The sequence below is a fragment of the Lagopus muta genome, chromosome 3 (assembly GCF_023343835.1).
Source record: "Lagopus muta isolate bLagMut1 chromosome 3, bLagMut1 primary, whole genome shotgun sequence".
Taxonomy (NCBI): Eukaryota; Metazoa; Chordata; class Aves; order Galliformes; family Phasianidae; genus Lagopus; species Lagopus muta.
The window spans coordinates 57671128-57692502 of NC_064435.1; the positions used below are offsets into that span (position 1 = coordinate 57671128).

General features: G+C 42.0%; 1 protein-coding gene across 3 annotated transcripts in view; it reads right to left on the reverse strand.

Moving 5' to 3' along the window:
- The window catches only part of ZNF516 (zinc finger protein 516), a 101631-nt gene that overhangs the window by 13742 nt on the left and 66514 nt on the right, over nucleotides 1–21375 (reverse strand). For all 3 annotated transcript variants that reach the window (XM_048938953.1, XM_048938954.1, XM_048938955.1), the window contains exon 3: nucleotides 520–2007. In XM_048938953.1, the coding sequence (XP_048794910.1) occupies nucleotides 520–2007 (1488 nt within the window). The remainder of the gene's footprint in view (nucleotides 1–519; nucleotides 2008–21375) is intronic.

Below are 21375 nucleotides of genomic sequence, written 5' to 3' on the forward strand. Positions count from 1 at the left end.
ACAAGGAAGATCTTAAGACTTTTGTCAAGAAAGACAAAGGACACTGACAAGTGATTATCTGTTTCTGTTGTTGGAAGACTTGTTTGCAGACAAAATTGAACAAAACCTCCAAAATAACATCACAGATAAGCCCCAGAGGATGTTTATTTTGCCCGAAGCAAAAAGATTATGATGTTTGCCAGCACCAGCATATCGCTAGAATCATAGTGTGACAGCACATCTGTGTAACTCTAGCCTGCTTGAAGCAAGGGGACAAAGGAACAGTAACACTCCAGGTGAAACCAAATATATTTAACCCGCGACAGAAATGTCATGCAGTGCACAAGGGGGGGATGCTACAATGTTAGAGATCAGTAAACAAATCTATTCAAGCCTATCCAAAAGCGATAGAACACTGAATTTATAATCCCAACAGCTAAAAGGAGAGGAGGAAACTGCTAAACAACATGTCGTGGCTCAGATTGAAGAAAGAGCAAGCAAGACATGTCCCCAGCTCTGGGAGGGCTTGTGAAATCTTACCTGCGTGATCCAGGACTGGGCTGTTGGCACCACAGGTTTGGTACAACGAAGCAAGGTCCTTTGGAATGTATGTTTTAAAGATATTTAAAATGTCCAAACGTTTCTCATGCCCATCTGATCCCAGATCCTGTTTGTTGGAGTGTAAAACTGAGGAGACTCCTGCTGCTCCAGGCTGGGGCTGCATCAGTGGACTTGCTCGTGTCACAGCTGTGCAGTTTGCCAATGTCCTCATCTCATTCCCAGCCTTTATGTGAGACTCCCTCTGAGGCACCGATGGCTCTTCATGTTTAGTGTACTGCTCGCTTTTGCAAAGGGGATGATACTGCGGTGGTGGGTTGTATTTGGCCTTCATGGAATCAGATGCACAGTGCTTACCTGAAGGGAGAAAACCAGTACTTCCCTGGGGAACCACGTACTTTTCCACTTGTTTACTGTTGGTAGGCTGCATGCTAGGCCTGGATATGACTGTCTGAGTAGGCGTTATGCTTCCACTATAGGCTCCCATTTGCATAAGTTTGGAATTTGCTTCATATTTATTTTTCAGCGGAGGCTGTTGTGCTGCTGTGTTGTATTGCTCCTGTGAATGGTTTACTTTGGGCTGTCTGTACCCATCCAGACCTGATAAGCAAGGACCACAGTGGCCAAATGCATGACTGTCCTTTGATTGATGCATACTCCCAGACTTTGCAGTCATCCCAACAGGAAGAGAACTGCTTTTGGACCCTGGTAATGCACTTGGCACTTGAGTACGTGTAAATCTGGCAACGGGCAAAGGCTGGCATTCCTTACCACCAAGAGCAGGAGGGGGACCAGTACGCCCACTCCTTGCCAGGAAAACCAGGTTGTTTTTAATACTCTTGAATCCATTCTGTTGAACCCATGGGGGTACCATTGAGTTACAGCTGATTTTGTGCAAAATTCTTTTGTGCATCCACAGGACCTCAGGGTAGTAGGTCTTGTGACTGCAGAAAGGACATGGGTAGATAATTAAAGCAGCCTGCAAGGATATATTCAAATTTTTATTGCATGAATTATCCCTTGTTGATTTTTCACTCAAATCAAGTGGAGCTGCCTCTTCAGCTTCAGCACCTTTTTCTATCAGAGGATGCTCCCTGTGTAAGTCTAGTAAATTTTCTCTAGAGTGACTAGCTTGCATTTCAAGTGATGTTTTCAAGTCCATGACCATGTTTGAAGATGTCTGGCCCACACCTGAAACAAAGCCAGCAAAGTGACTGGAGCAAGGAAGCCCTTGGCTGTGGTGAAATGCTGGCATCTTTATATCTGCAGAACCTTTCAGATCCTGATATTTCGAAAAGGGATCCTTGATGACACTCTCCACTGTGGACACCAACGCTGGAATCTCTGGTTTAGATTCACTGGCCTCATTTTCTCTGGTGTTGTGGCTTCCCAGCTTTGTAGTTTCCTCCAACTGAGATGTTACCATGGGGGTTTCCTCTTCAGAAAAACTGCAGCGGTATGGCTTTTCATCTGAATGGGACAAACAAAAAACATAATTGTCACTTAATGGAAAAAGGAGTACAGCAGACAAAGCAAAAATCAAAAATAAAGTAAGGTAGAAGGATGAAAGAACAACTTTGGAATTAATATTGTAATGACATATTACAATGTGTACTGTAAGTGTACTGTATAAGCAAGAAAACTGTGAAATAAGACACAACTGTTTGATTCCCTTTTAACAATCACTGTGAAGTCTGGACAAACTCTCTAATGCTGGACATTTTGAAGACAAAAACAATTCAATAATATGCCCACGTTAAAATTCTGTGACTCTAAGAAAGATAAACAAATATGCAGCCATTTAATTCTTTAACAAAAGCAAAGATAGTGAAGCCAGATAAGACTGACCTAGTTAAAGGTCTGTCAGCATTTCCATTACAAGCCCCTATTTTCAAAGGGTTTATAACCTTGGCTCAACGCTGAAACCAAGAATATAAGCAGATAGAGAGTACAGAATAAATTGCTCACTTAAGAGAGACTTTAGCAGTGGCCCAATATAAAAGATGAGTCATGGAGAACATAAACTTTGGGTTTTTCTGTCCGTTAGCTTAAAGCAGACACATTTTTATTTTAACATATGTTTATGTTTTGAGTCAAACTTTAGGTAAATTTTATGACAGCTCAATCTACTGAGATAAAGAATTCATTCATTGTCAGCCACCGAGATTACAGAATTCAAGCCAGACCTTCAATTCTCAGTTTCTCCTTTGCTTCTCAGCTCTCCAGAGCAAATTTATCTAACACATGTCCTGGAAAGGGAACATACTGGGCAGTAATTAAAGCAGTTTAGAGGGAAGCAGAAGAATAGGATTTGTTTGCTGAGAGCGCAGTTACCTCCACCCGCTAACACAATGCTTATCTCTCAGAGCTGCTGATAAAGTTGTTGAATCCCTCCAAATCAGTTCACAAATCAATTCCAGAGAGATTTTCATCACAACAGTAATGCTTACTTCACTGAATCCATTTAACATGTAACTGAATTGAATCATCTGACAAACTTTCAGTTTCAATTAACATGCAGTTAATGAGCCTCTGCCAGGCAAGTGTAAGGAGACTATGCTCCATCTAAAATGCCACCAGTTCAAAGAGGAGTGGTGAGAATGGGAAAGGAGCAAACTGCTCTGTAGCTGCATATCCTCTCCAATCAACTCATAAAAGCACTTCAGAAAACCAAGTGCTGTTCCTTAGCAAGATGCAGTGCCACTGGCATTCTTCTAAACAACAAAATGGAAGAAGTATGTCTCCTGGAGTTGGAGTTTCACTTCAAATAAAGTCTACTTAACCTCTGCTTCAATTTAAGGAGCAAAAAAAAAAAGAAGAAGAAAAAAAAACCCAAACCCTAAAAATCATAGAATGGCCTGAGTTGGAAAAGGACCTCAAGGATCATCAAGCTCCAACCCCACAGGCAGTGCCACCAACCTCCCCATTTAACTCTAGACCAGGCTGTCCAGAGCCCCATCCAACCTGGCCTTGAACACCTCCAGAGATGGGGCATCCACAACCTCTCTGGGCAGCCTGTTCCAGCACCTCACCACCCTCACAGTAAAGAGCTAAGTAATTAGGATAAAAATAACTCATAAGATTTCAGTCCTGCAGGGCTGAGTGCTCACTCTGCCAAGATCATTTTCCTTTCAAACTCTCCAAGGGGATAAACTCAGGAAAAAAAACCATAACCCCTCAAACTTGTTTTTCCTGTGTTGCAGGGGGCAGGGCTTTGGGAAAGCACATGCCTGGCACTACTGGCTAACTTTACAGTTTGAAACAAAGACGCTGCATGCAGCAGCGAAATCTGATGCTGCACATCTGCGTTACTTTCAAAGCACATCTGTCAAAGCCCAAAATATTTGTGCTCCTAAATAAGATTTTAAGGCTTCCTTTACGATCACAAGCAGTGGGTCCTTTGATCAGCGCAGTAAATAACGAAGGAAAGCAAAACCAAATCATTCAATCGCAGCAGCATTCAGCGGGGGCTGAACCAGCCTCCAGGCTAAGCTCAGCCCAGCACAGAGGCATGGGGAGTGTGGAACACCCCAAATGTGCTGCCCCAGCTGAGGAGCCTCAGTGACTCCTCCATCCTCACAGCTGTTATCCCATCATTTTGGTCAACTTGGCTGTGATGATGGTGTACGGCCACAGAAGCTGTGGGAAGCTCTGCCTATCTCTGGTGCTCCTTGGTGCCTTCTGACTTTGTCCAAATCCACACACTGTGCTGTTTCAGCCAAATTGACTGAGGCGGCCTGACGCTGAGGTGTAGCAAGGTCTACACCTCTAAGACTGTGCATAAGGCGAGGGGAGGATACAGATGGACAGATCACAGATCTGTGTGCCCCAGCAGTTGTGTAGAAAGCCTGGGAGATGGCTATGGCCCTTTTTGGCCCTCCCAGGTTAGTGCAGCTAACAAGAAAAAGGGATTTTCCAGGTGGGAAACATAGCACAGAATATGAAAATGCACGGTGGCGGTGATGAGGTAAACCTGGGCACTCCCACAATTGCTGACATCAGACAGTGCCAGTGCAACACACGAAAATCACAGAATCACAGAATGGCCTGGGTTGAAAAGGACCACAATGATCACCTAGTTTCTACCCCCCTACCATGTGCAGGGTTGCCAACCACCAGACCAGGCTGCCCAGAGCCATATAACACAGCTTCTAGCACCTTACAGTAGCATCTTGGTACGTTCAGTTCTGGCGGCTCACATAAACACTACTAAACATTATCAGAAATAATTTTAAAGATCAAATAAGGAGCTTCAATAGCAGTATTTGTATTAATTGCTTAAGCAATTAATGACAATTTTAGCTTCTAGCAATAAAATGACAGAAAAAAATATAATTCTAAAATCAGCACTAAACAAACACATTGCTAGCTCTCTCCCCCATGATGTGCACACACACAGCCTAAGTTTCTATGGATGCCCTCCCACCTGCCCCAGGGACCCGACACCCACAGCAGCTCCAGGGATGCCCCATCCCCATGGCGTATTGGGAAGCACAGGCTGGGTGCAGCAGGCAGCAAGAGCTGGGGGAAGAGGGGATGCAGGCAGAAGGAAGGGGAGACAGCACGTTGCCCAGTAATAGCATCACAACCTTTTTAGAAAAATAGATGAAATTTATTTCCCGCTCCCAGCCGCTTGCCCCAGCTGAAAAGGGGTACTAACAATCCTTTTAAATCACTGGTATAAAATATTGCTCTAACCAGTGCAGTGCAGGCATTACTGTCACCAGAAACTTTCGAGATTTTATTATGGCCAGGTCAAAGCAAAAAGTCATGAATGGGATGCCTTCTGCACAATCTCCAGGGACTATAACTCATGTTCTCCATTGAAAGACTTCTTGGCTAAGCACTCTCTCTTTCTTTCCCTCAGACTTTGTCATCGTCTTATTTTCATCTTAATTCCTTTGCTTATTACCCAAACAGCAGTTTATCTCTAGTACTTGAGAGTGACAAGGGTCCTTTTACCACAGCCTTAAAGCATTACAGGTTTTGTGCGCTGCAGTCAGCCAGCCAACACTTGCAGCAGAGGAATTTTGCCAAATGCTCAGGAAAGAGGTGGCTGCTGATGCCATCTCATGACTTCAGTTTGAACATAGCTTCAGATATTGGCACTCTTAAATTAGATGTAAAAGCTTGTCTTTAGGATTTTTTGGACATAGCTTAAGACAAAACAGATCACAGCAGGACAAAGTAGAATAGCTTAAAACGCTATATGGGAAGCACAGGTCCAGAAATACAGGAACACCTGGGGATTCAACCACTTCTTCAGAAACATACATCTGACTTCTACTCCTTATATCTTACATATCTTACACAGGCAAACAAAAGAGAATCCAGTTCCTCCCCACACAACGCTCTTCTCTCCTCTTCCTTCTCACAAGCACAGACTCCACTTATTTCCTCCCAGCTCTGACCTCCTCAGAACCAGAATTCAGAATGGGCTGCACAGCTGCTTTAATTCATGAGGCTTCCTATACAGTAAACCAGGCTACAAGCCTGAGGACAATGAAACTGTGATTTCTATTCAGAATCTATTCAGAATAGCAGAACCATCTAGAAAATGGCCCCTTTTCTGGCTAGCACTGTAACACTAAGAGTTGAGGGAAAGGAGCAGATGTGATGTGTTTGATTTTCAGTAAACATTTGATAGTGATTAGCACTTTGATAGGATTGCTACATCTTTATTTGGAAACTGAAAATAAATTCTGATAAAAGCAAAAGATAACATTGGAAAAAGGTGCAATATTGCAAAGATCTGTATATGGGCCTATTTCACGTCATATTTTCCTTAATGATCCAGAAGAGACTCTAGACAGCATGCTAACTGAAGTTTCCAGGAAATACGACATTTGGAGGAACTGCAGAAATAATGGGGACAAGGAAGTAATGCACAGGGGCTTGGAGAGAATAGAAATGCAGTCTGAAAATAATCAAATGAGATTCATTCTGAAAGAAAGCAGGCTAAGACAAGTGAAGGGAAGCGATCCAAAAACCCCATGCAGTAGGAGGGCGAAATCTGGGATGGAGCAATGCTGAAAAGAACAGATGTTACAGGAGACAACAAGTTAAATACGAGTGTACTAGGTGAGGTTCTTCAGCGTAACTTTCACAAACAAAAGCATGCTATAAAACTAAAACTACTCCTCTAAAAAGGACACTTACATGATGGCAGTGCCAGCTGCATTGTTATATGAGCATTAAACCTAATATATACACCGCAATCACGGGCAGTACGGAATAGCCTGCATCAAGTACAGTCCATGGCAAGGGGAAGAGGCAAAAGCAGGTATGCAGTACAAAATTGTGGCATTCTACCCCAAGAAAGGAAGGCCCATCAAAAACACACCACGCTCTCAGAGTATCTGTACAGACCTGCAAATATGAACAAGTTTGGAGGAGTTTCAAAGAACTGTGACAGAAAAGTATGAAATAAAGATTAAGAGTAAAATGTCCCTAACCTCGCTGGTGGAAGACAGCAAGGTGACAGGCCAGTGCCTGCAGGCTTTTGAGGAGCACCAGGTTCCCAAAGAGAATTATGTCATCCTGAGCACTGGAGTGTATCACAACAATAAGATATAATTGCAAACAGGAAAACTTCCAATGACTAAAAAAATAACCTCCCAGTTGTGTGTATTTGTAGAGTAAATATCAAGGGAAGAGTTGGAACACCACACGGAATGTGAAACTTAGATTAAACACTACTTATGTAGGATAAAAATCATTCATTTTCATAGGGAGACAGAAAGCATGACTTAGTTCTTCCCTTTGCTCTACTCACACAGAAAACCAAATCCCCTCCTAAGCTGATATCCACACAGTAGGGCTGAGTTGTGCACACACCCCAAAAACAGCCTTTTCATACTACATCCCTACAGGGTTAGCCAAGAGAGGGACTCCTGGGGAATTCACCAACGAGCCCTGATCCTGTTTAGCAGTGTGCTGATCCTTTGGGCACAGCTCACGTTCTGTTCTGTTGAGTATTATTTGCTTCCCAGTGGCAATGCCCTGTCCCAAGGTTCTTATCCCTTACACCACCCGTTTTTGGTCCCAGCTGCATTACATAGCAGAACCCCAAAATGAAGCTAAAGTGGATGCGAGGTGAGAGACAACTCCAGTGCACACTCTTAGGTTTCCTTACAGCACAAGGCTGCTTGCTGCAGTGAGATACCAGGAAGAAAAAGTTATCTTGTTTTGTTACAGCCAGCGTCTCATCTGAAAAGCTCACCTTGCTCTATATGTAGTTGGATATTTTTAGATGCAGCTGCAACAGCTTCTCAATAATTCACAAAAACAGATGAACACGATTAGACTGGAATAGTCAATACAGCGTGACAGGGCACGCTAGCAGATAAGAGAGTAATAGTGAAGGATAAAAAGCACACGACCAACTAATAACCCTGCTTCCTCTTGAACTAATATTAGAACGAGGGTGTTTTTGGCTGAAGTTTGAGGTTTTTAACAGAGCAAACCAAATACACCTCTTGAGACTGAGATGCTGCCCAATACAGGGGGTTCATCAGTCTCCTAATTCTCCCCACCCCATAATGACTTCACTGCAGCTATGACGGAGGGAAAGCCAGAGGTCAGCCGTGCATAGAAACAAGTCCAAGATGCTCCAAGATGTCCTGTTTTTTCCCAGTCATCTGGTCACGAACAAGAAGTTTCTGTTTAATATCACGCTGCTTTTCCTTATTGTTATCAGCAGCTTTTTTTTTTTCTTGACTACATATTGAAGACTTACCTATTCCCTTCTAAGCTATGAGCTGTGTATTTTTAACAGAACTATATTGTCATCTTTAGCAAATGACACCAGAGGCAATGGGAATGCTTGACTTCTCTTGATACCGATGCACCATTTTTAGCATACTGATCAGACTAGCTGCCCTTTGGTTTAGCTTTGTTCATGATCTCCATTCTCCTTTTATAAACCTTAGAGTTCCTAAAACGATTCTCAATTACTTCTTTTAATCTCATGTCTTTCAATTTCAAGACAAGGATGCATGATGGTCATTGTCAATTTTTTAATAAACTGGGAATGGATGTGGAAGACAAAAAAGCATCATCTCCCAAGAACAGGAAAGAACTGCAGATTTGTATCACTGTTTTTTGGGAGTGGGCCTAGGGAAGGGAAATTATTATCTGAGCAAGGCAAATTTTAATTTCAGGAACCTTACACCAGCAAAATTTCATTTCTTTCCACTCTTTTTTTCCTCAAACAGAACTATTATGGTTGCTATGATGATTAAATGACTAATGCTTGGATCCCTACACATCAACGTTTATTGCAGCAGTATTATTCGAGTCACTTTTCTTGCACATTTGTTTCAAGCTTCCCTCTTCCTTTCTATTCCTGAAACAACAATTTATAGGCTTATACCAAAGGCCCATTTGTTTTATTTTATCAATTTTACACTCTGCAACTTTTAACTTCACACACGAGTTACTGTTTCTCCTTGCTGTTGAACATCTACATTCTCATGCTGCCCTAGCTCTTCAGAAATCACATCCCCAGCATGCAAACAGCCAACCGTCCCATCATATTGCTCACTTCTGCACAGAAGAACTGCGGATGGTCCATGAGATGAATGAGAAAAACGACAGCCCAGTCCAGTGCTCCCAACACTGATTCTCCATCTGACTAATCTCTCCTGCATTGTCTGGGAGGACACCTGCTGCTTGTGGAAACAAAACCCACTGAGCTCTTACAATCTGGGCAGCAGAAAACATGAATAGGCAACCATCAGTCTAATTCAATAAAGTTTGCTCAGTGCTGGATTGCACATGTTGTGGGTTGTTGGCTTTTTTTTTTTTTTTTTTTAAATTATTTCAGATTATTATTATCAGAGCCACTGACTGCATTAGTTTTGCACTTTGGAAAGAATGTGAAAGGTCACTGAGCTGATCAGAAAAAAAATACCAAAATTTTAGTTGATTAAATTTGAAACTTAACCTTTAAATGTGAGTGAAATCTGAGTCGGAGAACAGTTACGGTAAAGCACACAAAGGACCTCTTCTACAAGGTATTCCCTAGCTCAGTAAAATTACAAATTCCTTTGCACAGCAGAAATGCTTGAGAGTTATGTCACACTTCAAGGATCACTTTTTTTTTTTTTTTAAAGGGGCCTGAAACCACCCTCCACCCACACAGCCCCAGCTGCAAATGCCTGCAGGTTTACTGGAATTTCAAGCACTATCTGAGAATATGTACTAACAAAATAACAGGAATTAAGAGGGGAAGGGCATCATGTCCAAAGTCTGGCTGAAGCTTGTGTTGATTAAAAAAAACAGCATGAAAGTTCACAGGGAACTTTTTCTTTCTAGCTACTTGTATTTTTCCTCAAAGAATATTTGGCTTTGTTGTCTAGGGTACCGATGCTACAAGCCTTTCAAAGGCCAACTGATTGCAGAAGCCCCTCCATGTGCAAATGACTCCGCTCTTCCTTTGCATTTCTTTTTATCACCCTCAGCTTCAGAGGTGCTGGCAAGCTCATGCTGATGCCTAAATTCAAGCTCTCTTCTGGGACCTGTCTTCCAGGTATCAGCCTGAACAGATTCAACACAGACTTTTTCTTTTTTTAATCTCAGAGTGAGGGAGGGAAGCATCTGCAGTAGAACAGAGAACAAAGTACAAGCGCACATGTGGGCAAAACGGCTGCTGCTGGCAGCGTGCCACTGACAAACACCACATTTCCAGTGTTTATAGTGTCACTGAACACCTCCTCAACTGCGATTTTGGTAAGTCATTAGATACATGGTACTGATGAATTTTGGACAATGGCAGAGCTAGTGCTCACTCACCAACCCTTTGGTCTCAGCATTCCTCATAGGGAATGCCACATCTTGCTTGCATCCTAAGCAGAGACCTGAGACAGCTTTCAGTGACCATCCTCAGCCATCACCAGTGTCAGGGGCACAGTGGGGAGGCTGGCACCATGCTGCTGGTGACATTAGCAAGCCCCCAAGCAGGGGACCAGCCTGCCCAGCCATGTCTCACAGCCACACACAAGAGCATCAGGCACGCATTGCCTCCGTCAGGCAAAGGAAAATGAACTGTCCACATTATACAAAGCTTTTGCACCTCTGTCACCATGTCAAAAACTGGCTTTTCTTCCTAAAAGAAACTTAATGCACAAGCACGTGCACAGGAAAACAGAGAGTCCAAGAATGGCTTAGGTTGGAAGGGACCTCAAAGACTATCTAGTTCATCAGGCAACCAGTGACAGCACCACATGGGGTTGAAAAGTACAGGTATCTTCACAGTCCTTTCACCTTCTGGATGGTGAGAGAATGGCAAGCACTTATCTACAAATTCAGTGGAATAGAGAGAAAGAGATATGACTACTTACACAGGACTGGTGCAAAATGCTTTTAGACATGGCTTGCCAGAATGAAAACTGTAGAATTTGGCACTGCCTTAATATTACTGATCATGAAGTATTTAAAGAAAATTATGGGATATAAAACCCTTGGAATGCTTTGCAAAATTAGGAAGTAATTAGGCCAGATGATACCAATTTGACTGTAACACAGTTTTGTCATAATTCCAGACTTAACAGCAATGCTGCATTAACTGGTCCAAAACTTAAGTGCAGTACTTCCAGTGCACTGCTAGGCATTTCGCTGTGTGTGGTCCTGCTTGTTAACTGCAGCACAGGTAGAAGGGGGGAAAAGGAAAGACTGTTAACTCAGCAGGACACATAATTAAATTTGAGAGGGTTAGATTTGGGTGGTGCTTTTTCATTGTTATTAATTAAGGCACAAAAAGAGAAATACAAATGGTTTTGATGCAACAAAACTACTAGAAGAGGAGGTGGAAAACGGTGACTCAAATTTATTATTATATTTTCTTTTTTAAGCAAGTGGCAGCCTGCCTTGCCTGGAAAGCCACTCCAAACACAGAACCATGCAGCTGTAAATCTTCCTGGAGATTTTCCCTTTCATTCTTACAGTCAGACATGCCACAACGTCTGCTCCACAGTGTCTTCTTGACCACCACCTGTTCTTCTTACTTCAAGTGTAGTAAGGAAAAAGGCGTTCCAGGCCAGGACTGTGGGCTGGCAGCTACAATGCACAGCTTAACATTCCTCAGCCAATATTTCATTTCTCCTATCATTTGTTAAGCGCGGGCAGCTTTTTGCCATATATCATAAAACCTGTTACTAGACCTGCTCAGTCTAAAAACAGAGGGTACAGCTGTGCTGCAGGCCAGGCTTCTGCCAAAATACCTGCAGCCAATGAACACAATGTGATAACAGAGGGAGCATGGCTATGGAAATACAGAGCACTGCATGATCTAACTTACCTTGTTTCTCGTACCAAAGGCCATGCCACCAAGGCTTGTTCCTATGTTCAAAGCCTTACAGTCAGTCAAAGATCTCTACTCTGCACATCAGTCTTGTCAAAAGCAGTGGCATATCACTGAAAGGTGAACTTAGATTATAATTACAGGTATTCAAAAGTGCTCTAGTTGTATAGCATTTGGGTAGAATTTTTATTTCTTTATTTTTTTTGAGATTATGAGAGGGAAAAGGGCTTCGGAAGGAAAATGGAAGAAAATAGTGCTGAAATAATACGGAAGTCCAAAACATGAGATGTTGACTGGACAGACTGACATTGGTGGAAACAAGGGGGTCAGTGAGGGGTAAAACTGCAGGATCTCAGCTACCCCAATTACATGGGATGCAAGCACCAAGCCCAGACCTGGCATGCAGCAGCTCTTGTAGACCTGGTATGTCACATCTCTGTGCCATGGCAAGAAGGATGTGGCAGAACAGATGAATCACAGAATCACAGAATCACAGAATTGTAGGGGTTGGAAGGGACCTCCAGAGATCATCGAGTCCAACCCCCCTGCCAAAGCAGGTTCCCTACAGTACAGATGAGCATGGGTTGAAGTTTCCTGAGGTGAGGCTTGGTGGCAGGAAGGCTCCAAACTAGTGATGGACCAAAAGTTGATTTTAACAGTTCTGCTCTGGCTGGACTGAAGGTGAACTGTAAGGGAACAAGGGTTATCACAGAGGATGGGGCTACAGCCAGAAGGGCAGCAAAAGCCACGCTGCTGAGGCCACCACTGATGTGCTGACTGCAGCGAAGGCAATGGCCTTCATTGGGTGCTGGCTTCAAATGACCAAATGTGTTGTATGTGTGCTGCAAAACCTGAAGATTTGAGTGAAAAGCCTCAAGAAAAGGCTGAAAGCCCTGCTTGCCAGTCCCTCTGCCGGGCCTCTAGCATGCCAATGGTGGCATTGGCTCCAGCTGACCTTGAACTGCCGCTGTGATATTCACAGGTTAGTTAATTGCTAGGTAAGTAACATTTCCTTTCCCTTTCCATCCAGCATCTTCCCTTGCTCTTTTGTGTAGAAAACAGAGGAAATGGTCACAATAACTATGGGAGGCATTTCCAACAAAGTAAATGGCCTTTCAGACCAGGCTTGAAACAACTCTGACAGCCTTGTGGAAATCACTAAAGACACCAGTCATTTACTGGCAACTTCCACAATATCCCTGAAGAGCTAATAGACAAAGAATCCTGCAACCCACCGCCAGGAACAAGATAACAGAAAAGGCAGTTGTTTGTGGTTGTTTTGAGCTCTTAGAGAGATTTCAGGGTTTTAATTTTTTTTTTTTTTCTGGTGCTTTTATACTGAGAGGTAAGTTTTAGAGCTCATGAGAGCACCAAAGTTAGTTACGTTAGTTCTTACCTAACTGAAATTCTTGCTTATAAAATCTTTTGTAAACGAGCAATAAACAATAATTTTTAAGAAGTAATTTAAAAGATGTAAGAAATTTGAGCATTTATTCACATCCACCATGCAGGCTTCCCTTTTTAAAAAAGAGGAAGCCGTCTGGAAAGGAAGTCAGATGAGAATCATCCCATGGTGCGTAATGTAGATCAGAAAGGTCAGGAGACAGGGATGTCTCAAAGATGTATTGAAAAAAAGGAGAACTGGCTGTAAATGCATTTTATGAATCTTTCAAATAATAGAAACATTGTTATGCTAAAGGAAGAAGGGGAGAGAAATCAAATCCATTAGAGAAAAAAGAAGCAATAACAGCGCATCGCGTTTAAAATAATTTTCATAGACAATGAACTAGTAATTCTGCACCTGTGAGTCATGATTACTTATAAGACACGCTCATTTTAATAAAAGATCATGTTAAAACGCTGAAACTCTAGCAACTGAAATTAACTATTGCACATAGCACACAGGAAGCTGCCCAACTTTTCCAATTAGTACCGTGGCTTCAGCTTCAAACGCAGAAGCAAAAGAAATGCTGAAAAACACTGCCACAGGCTGGCTTAATTTGGAATTTCTCCTTTTCAAAAGGATTAAGACACACATGCACACACAACCAGAAGGGCTGGAAGGCACTTCAGATTTCTGTCCTTTCCCTAGTCCTTCTTGTTATATACATTGCAAAAGAGCAGGAAAGGATGTTTAAAAGCAACTTGTAATCTTGGTTTGATAGAAAAGAGCATCTATATTCACACTTACAGCAGACTGCAACCACCATCTTGGGCGAGAGGCCTCATTAACCTCACCTCTGCCTTTTGTTTCCATATTGAGAGCAAGCCCACAGAAAGCTACATAAAAAATCCCTGTGCCTGCCAGAGAGTTATCAAGAGACTTTAAAATTCAGATGATCAGCTACTGAAATGAGGTGTCCTTAAACAGAAAGACACCTGCCGTCTCAGTTCAAAACTCTTATCCTCAGTCTTGAGAAACTAGTGGGATGTAGGCACATCCCACTGAGAACAAGGAAAAAGCTGTGACACTTCTTAGGCAAGGGCTGGGGTCTGGCATATTCTTGCGGTAGCAGTACTGACACCACTCCTCCCCAGGAGCTTCAGTGTTAATTATTCCCCAGCGTTCAGCTCTTGCAGGGAACTGATATTTGGAACCTCAGGGAGACCATCTGCTCTCCCAGCAACACACAGCGGCTCTGCTCACAGAACTCCAGTAGGGTTTAACAGCATGCTGGGGGGAGGGATGGGGGGAATGGAGGTCACCAAACCACCTCCCAGTCCCACTGCCCGAGGCTGCATCAGCTGTGGGCTCTGTTGTTACACGCAGAGAGAAAAAGAAGAGGGTGAAGTTATCAGAAAAAGAACTCTTCAGATTACCTGCTATTTATCCATATCCTTCTGTTAAAACACGATGGACATGGGTTAGTGGGAAAGGTGGTGATAGGGGTTGGGCTAGATGGCCTTTTCCACCCTTAATGATTCTATGGCTCTATGAACAAACTAGGCACTCCCCACCCCAACCACATTGCTCTGTTGCCTTCAGTCAACAGAATAAAAACCGGGAGAGGATTGGATTTAACAAATGTGGCACAGACAATACATTAATCTGAATTTATATATATTTTTTTCTCTTTAGCCATAAGGAAAAAACAACTTCCACAGTGCACTGAAGTAGCCACGAGAGAGGTGACACAGTTAATGGAGTCACCAGCCTGCAGCAATTAAGACACACACAGTGAAATCACTACAGTGCTGGTGGACTGCACTGTGGTGAAGTTAAAATGCTGTGCTAAGAATTTATTGCTCTTTGCAATACTTTACCTCTTAGAATCATCCTACAGTAGTTCCTGCATCCCAAAGAGCACAGTTAAAGAAACCTTTTATGTTCAAACAACGCACAGAAAAAAGAAAGCTTCGGAGTTTTCCTTGCTATTAAAGGGGCTGATACTTCTGCCTGCCGGAGTCACCTCCAGTACATAAACCTCAGCAGCAAGCAGGCACCAGGCAGGTGCCAATGCACAAGGCCATGGCCGCCCCCGCTCTACCGCCAGGTGGCGCTGCCGCCCAGCGGATGAGTCTCGCCGCCTCTGCGCGGCCCGACCCGGGGACGGATAATAGGAAAAAATCCTTCTCATAGAGCGGTGCTGCAGTGGCACAGGCTGCCCAGGGAGGTGGTGGGCTCACCGTGTTGGAGGTGTTCAGGAGCCGCGTGCATGTGGCAGTAAGGGCCGTGGGCATGGTGGGAGTGGGCTGGCGGCTGGACTGGATGGCCTTAGTGGCTTTTTCCAGCCCCAGTGATTCTATGGTTCTATGTCTCTATACTCCAGCCAAGCAGAAGAAACTTCCTGTGCACGCCTGCAAGATGGAGGCATTCTAACATGTTCTATAAGGATGAGCAACTCACCCTGGGTGAACAAGTTTGCAACCACAAAAACAAAGAAAATAAACGCCTTCTTGTGGTTGCAGCCGTGTGTGGTACAGTGATAAGGGGTGTAATCAGAGACAGGGTTAAAACAGTGACAGAAAGTACAGAAACTTGATTATCTGTCCTATGTACGATGCTACACAACGCTCTCTTGAAATAAATATTCCCCAACAGGCTAATATAGGTTACTTAATAGGAAATATCATGTTCACAGATGGTAGGAAAGCATCCGTGTTAGGGACAAAAGAAAAACACCCTCAGACACAGAGGTTTTGACTTTTGTTCAGTGCTCCTGGTATGCAGAAAGATCTCAGTCAAAACAGGCTGCAGTTTGTGCAGTCAGCAGTAGAATGAGGTAATGCCAATCTGTATCTTTCTTTTCAGCCATTCTTGATGTCCAGTAATTAGCCCGCATGCATCTCTCTGCATGCAAGTATCGCTTAAACTTTTGAAGCACTCAGGGAAATACAAAAGCATGGGAGGAGAAAATATACAGACCTCACAACTTTAGCCTGCAGAGTGCTAACTGACAGAGCATTCCTACAGATTGAGAAAGTGCTGTAACAGGCTTCTAATCAGCTAGCAGGAAAGTAAAGCAGTGAGTAGTAATGTGTACAAGAAGACATCTATACAAAGATGATAACCAGCGTCTGCAACTAGGTCAGATATGAACTATTCTGGAGAGACATTTTAAGATGTGAGAAAGGCAAGCTATGGGGTTGCAGTGACACATTATTAAATTGAAAATATTAGCAGAGGCCACATGGGAAAACAAACAAGCAAACAAAAAGAAAAACACCTTCAGATTTTGCCAAATTTAACAGTGAAGAAATAATGCTTCTGTGTTTGAAATTCAACTTCAAGCCTAAAACACAGACCAGGAATAGGACCAATGGAGTCATCTCTTAATTCTCAGAAAAAAATAAAATAAAAATAAATTAAAAAAAAAAAATATCAAGGACTTAGGCAAACAATCTCTGATTCAAAGGCCTAGGTTTGTTAATGCAATTAGGAATTTGGGGTTCCCATATGTTTTTATTTTTATTGTTGTAGCAGTAAAGTATACATAAAATACTTTAATTAATGGGATATTGGTTTCAGACACAAAGTGTATTTCATTTTGTTCTGAAAATTTTGAAATGATCATAGAATCATATGTTGAGGGTCACCAACCACCAGACCAGGCTACCCAGCGCCACATGCAGCCTGGCCTTGAATGCCTCCAGGGATGGGGCATCCACAACCTCCTTGGGCAACCTGTTCCAGTGTGTCACCACCCTCTGTGTGAAAAACTTCCTCTTCATATCTAACATAAACCTCCTCTGTCTTAGTTGAAAACCACTCCCAAGTGCACTTGGTGTTTGACTGGCGTCTATTTTCCATTTCAGGGCTCTTCCCTAATGCTACAGTTTTCCTCCAGAGTCTTCAGGACCTGAGAGCAACAGTAGCAAAGCCAAAACAAGTGCTTTAAGGATATTTTATGAAAATACAAGAACAGAATGTACTTCCAGGCTAAATTCTAAAATTAATTAAATAATAATTTAAAAAATCAAAACTAAAAATAAATACCTTAAGATTTAGGTTTCACTTATATAATAATTCATTATTTCAGAATAAATGTTTCCTGAAAAAAAAAAAAAAGAAAGAAAGAAAGAAAAAGAAAAGAAAAAAAAAAGAAAAAAAAAAAAAAAAAAAAAAAAAAAAAGAAGCATAAATGAGCTTACCAGGGACTTTCCAAGGTCATCTTAATTTTTTTTATTTTTGTTCATGAAATACTGAAAGACTGGCTTTCCCAGCTCTCTGTCTACAGTTTCCCTTGTCTCCTCCCTTTTTTTTTTTTTTTTTTTTTTTTTAAGAGCCTTTAAAGTTTTCTTTTGTTCACAATTAAGAAATTCCATATGGTCAGGTACCTCTTTCCACTTTGGTGTTTTCAAGCAGGTTTCCCATGAGAAAAGAATCCTTAACACAACTTCTATAGCTGCTTCTAATCCTTTTCTCCTTTTCCTTCCCTGTTTGAATCTTCCTATCTATCTTTTGGTTATTATCCAGCCAGCAGAAAAGCTTGTTACAGCTTGTTTTGTCTTACTCAAAACCATAAAGGTGACTTTCAGAGCTCTCTCTCCTACATCCTTCCACCATCTTGAGAATATATTCTTCTTGTTACACACCTATAATTTCTGCAGATTTGCTGTGCTCCATTCTCTGTTTCACAAGAAAAAATATATATGTATCACTGAGGATGGACAGTTTTGCAGTTAAAGGCATCCTATAAGACATTCCAAGTTACAATTTTCAGCTGTACCACACGCTTTAGTGCCATGACTGACCACGAAAAGGTTTCTCAATCACTCTGAGATTAAAGTCATCTATCTTGTAGAACAGGAGTACCATAACTCAGAAGTACAAGCATTTCTTGGCTCCAGCTAAGTTACATTTGTCCTCTGACTAAGCTCTCTGTGTAAAAGTCTCTACCATAGATTTCATTTGTGGTTCCTTGCCTTGTTCCTACCTTGGTCAGGACAAGAATCTTAAATTGGTCCACTGCCCATTTTTGAAGATGGAATGCAGTGAGAACAGCCATACACGCAGCAAATCCAGCCTTCATTTACTACAACCAGATATTCAGATCAATCTGGTTATTCCTTCTTCTCACGCACATTAACTACTTGCAGTGAAGCTCTAGATAAATACATACAATGAAGTAACCCCTGTCATTATGAAAAAAATGCCATAAATTTGCAATAAACAAACAGCACTTTGCTGTTGCCTTTCCCCTTCTCTCAACAATGCTTCTCATTCTTTTTCCTCAGCTTCTTTATACATTCAATGGTTTATATTCGTGCTTACATAAAGTAGAAAAGCTTCCTTTAGGCAACAATTCCTGCCTAAAAAGTTCAGCCCCCTTCTAACTAAATGTAAAATTCAGATTTAATTTGAAATACCAGAAATTTTATACAACTAAATTTTACTGGCACTTGCACTGTGCTAGGTATTTTCTTGCTACTTAGAGTTGAACTTCAAAGAGAAGTAAAGTTTTACCCTGGAAACCTCAGCAAGAACAATTTAAAGCATTTAGTACTCCAAAGTACTTTTAACATTACTCATTTCTTCATGCATACCCTTTTGCAGTTTGAAATTGATGCCCCACTGTATTGGTTGCAAGCTTAAGCTGTAGTGTTAAGAATATATAATATTTTTTTAAATAGAAACTGTTTCTATGTAAAGTAATTATCCAGGTTACTATCTGAGTCATCTTGTTACTAGGCTGGGAAAAAGAAAAAAAAAAAGAAAAAAAAAAAAACCAACAAAGCAATACTTTGTGTAACAACATTACTAAGTCACAAGAAATTATTTTCTATGGAAAGCATTGATTTAAACACTGTAAGATCAAACTGCCACAAATAATATTTCAAAATACACATATCTGATGCTTAGACTGACTTTCAGCGGCTTCCATGGAATAGCTCATTTCAAAAATTAAGAGAAATCTCATGTATCAGCATAAATTCAGTTAAAGTTGCTTCAAAATTATAGGCTGACAGGTTTAATAATGCAAGAGGGGTTGTGAATAGTGTCTCTGATCGCCTGCCAGTCTCCCCAACCCTTGCTGATTTTGTTTTCTGCAGTCTCTCTTTAATTCAGGAGGTTTTCCATTCCCCCAAACCCAGACCCATGCTACCAACAGCTCATTAGTGTGTTTTGTGGAGGGTGGGTGCACCAACCTGCCTCTTTACCACGCTCCTTCCTGCATCTAAGAGGATCTAAGAAATCCCTTATTTGGTGTGGTCTGCCCTCTAAGACATGAAGGCTGGGGGGTGATAATGGGTCAATACAGTCTAAACATAGATCAGCCTGCCCTAACAACTTAATAGCTTGTTACAGAGAGCTGAAGCACTTAATAAGACAAAGAACAAGAACCCAACTCCTGTGAGGTGTTGCTCCCAATTGCTGGGAGTGGCACTCTCTAGCTTGTCCATAAAAAAAAATAAAATAAAATAAAAATTGTGGTTATTATCTTACTGTTCAGTTCTAAGCCAATCTCAGGACTGATGACAGTAATGACAATATCTGCACAGCCTAGCTGCAAAACTCATGTTTAGCAGTTGATGCTTGTCACAGATGGAAAGGACGGATCACTTTTGCCTACTCAGCTGCTGAGCTGATACCTGAACAGACTCACCAGCAGTTTTCCGGAAATGGATGCCAGCTCCACCACATCTCCTCCTCATTGGTTTAAAAGGAAAACAGAAAAGCTGTTGGATTGGCAGCTCTTCCCCTTTCCCTTGCTGAACTCCAGCAGTGGATCACCTGCTTGGCAGACAGTCTTCACCCAGCCTTAACCTATGTACCTATCAAGCACTGCCAAAGAAGAGCCCTGACTACAGCCTTAGGATACATGGTTTGGAAGAATGCAAAAGCTCGACCTGCTTAATTAGTTAATTCCTCAGAAGGAGTTCATTCCGGGGAACATCTCTTCTACCAGGGAACTTGAAGTACTGTTAGAGGAGACAAAATGGTGCCAAATCCACAGTATCCATAGGATTGACATTTTTAAAATAAAACTTGCAAGATAGTTACAAAGAAGGTCTTTGTCTTAAAACCATCTCGCTACAACCCATTGACATAAGACTCTGGGAGAAAGCACACCTCTCCTGCCATGGGCTGCTAAATTGGAACCCTTGATACACCTCAGATTTGTACAGTTTTATTTTGCAGGAAAAAAGTGATAAAGGACAGGCTTTTTTTGATCGCTCTTTTCTTAAGAAAATTACTTCTAGACCCAGTGCAGGGCCTGTATTCCGACCCTTTCCATATTAAAATATACAATACCTTGGACTTGGTAAGAAGTAACTGAAATTGCTGTGATTCTTCCCCTGTGAGCAGAGTAAGTCAGGAAGAGAAATGTATGAGCCACTGCCCCAAATACACCAATGTGCACTTTGAGGTGCATCAGGCTGCCGAGCAGTGAAGCATCCCTGAAGCACCACACTACACCTTGGATTAGAAGTTACAATTCAGAAATCTCCCAGTGACCCCATTATCAGCATAGCAAAGAGAAAGCAAACTTGAACTTGGTATATGACAGCAATGACTATTCAGGGAGCTTTAATCAGGAAGAATTTAACTGAACAAACAGCCACGGCTCCCAGGGAAGGGCTGAACACTTTGAAAAACTGAAAGTAGTTGACCGTATGCTTTAGAACAATAAGATAAAATTATTACACTAAAACCCTTTAATTAATGCATGCAACAGAAGCTGTGATAGTTAAAGCCTAATCTCCCTGTCATTTCAGTTTTTAAGAAATAGTACGAAGCACCCATCTGCTCAAGCTGCCACAGGAGGCCCAAAGTTCTGTTCTCACACCAGTTTTTGTGCCGGATGTCTCAGTAAATGTACTGCTTATTTACATCAGCCAAAATGGAGGAGAAAGCTGCTGATCCCATAAGTTTGCCCTCCTGCAAAAATGGCTAAAATGCATTTTGCTGTTACACACACCCCTTTCACCCTTAAGAGCTGGGGTGCTCTCCCCCCTCCCTCCCCAGAAGAAAACCCACAGGGCACTTTGAAAATCCTGGCAGATGTTTAATTACAGAGGCACTTGCAGGCATTATTTTGATAAGGTCAAACACAGAATGACTGTAGCTGACGACCAAATGGTTTAAGTGT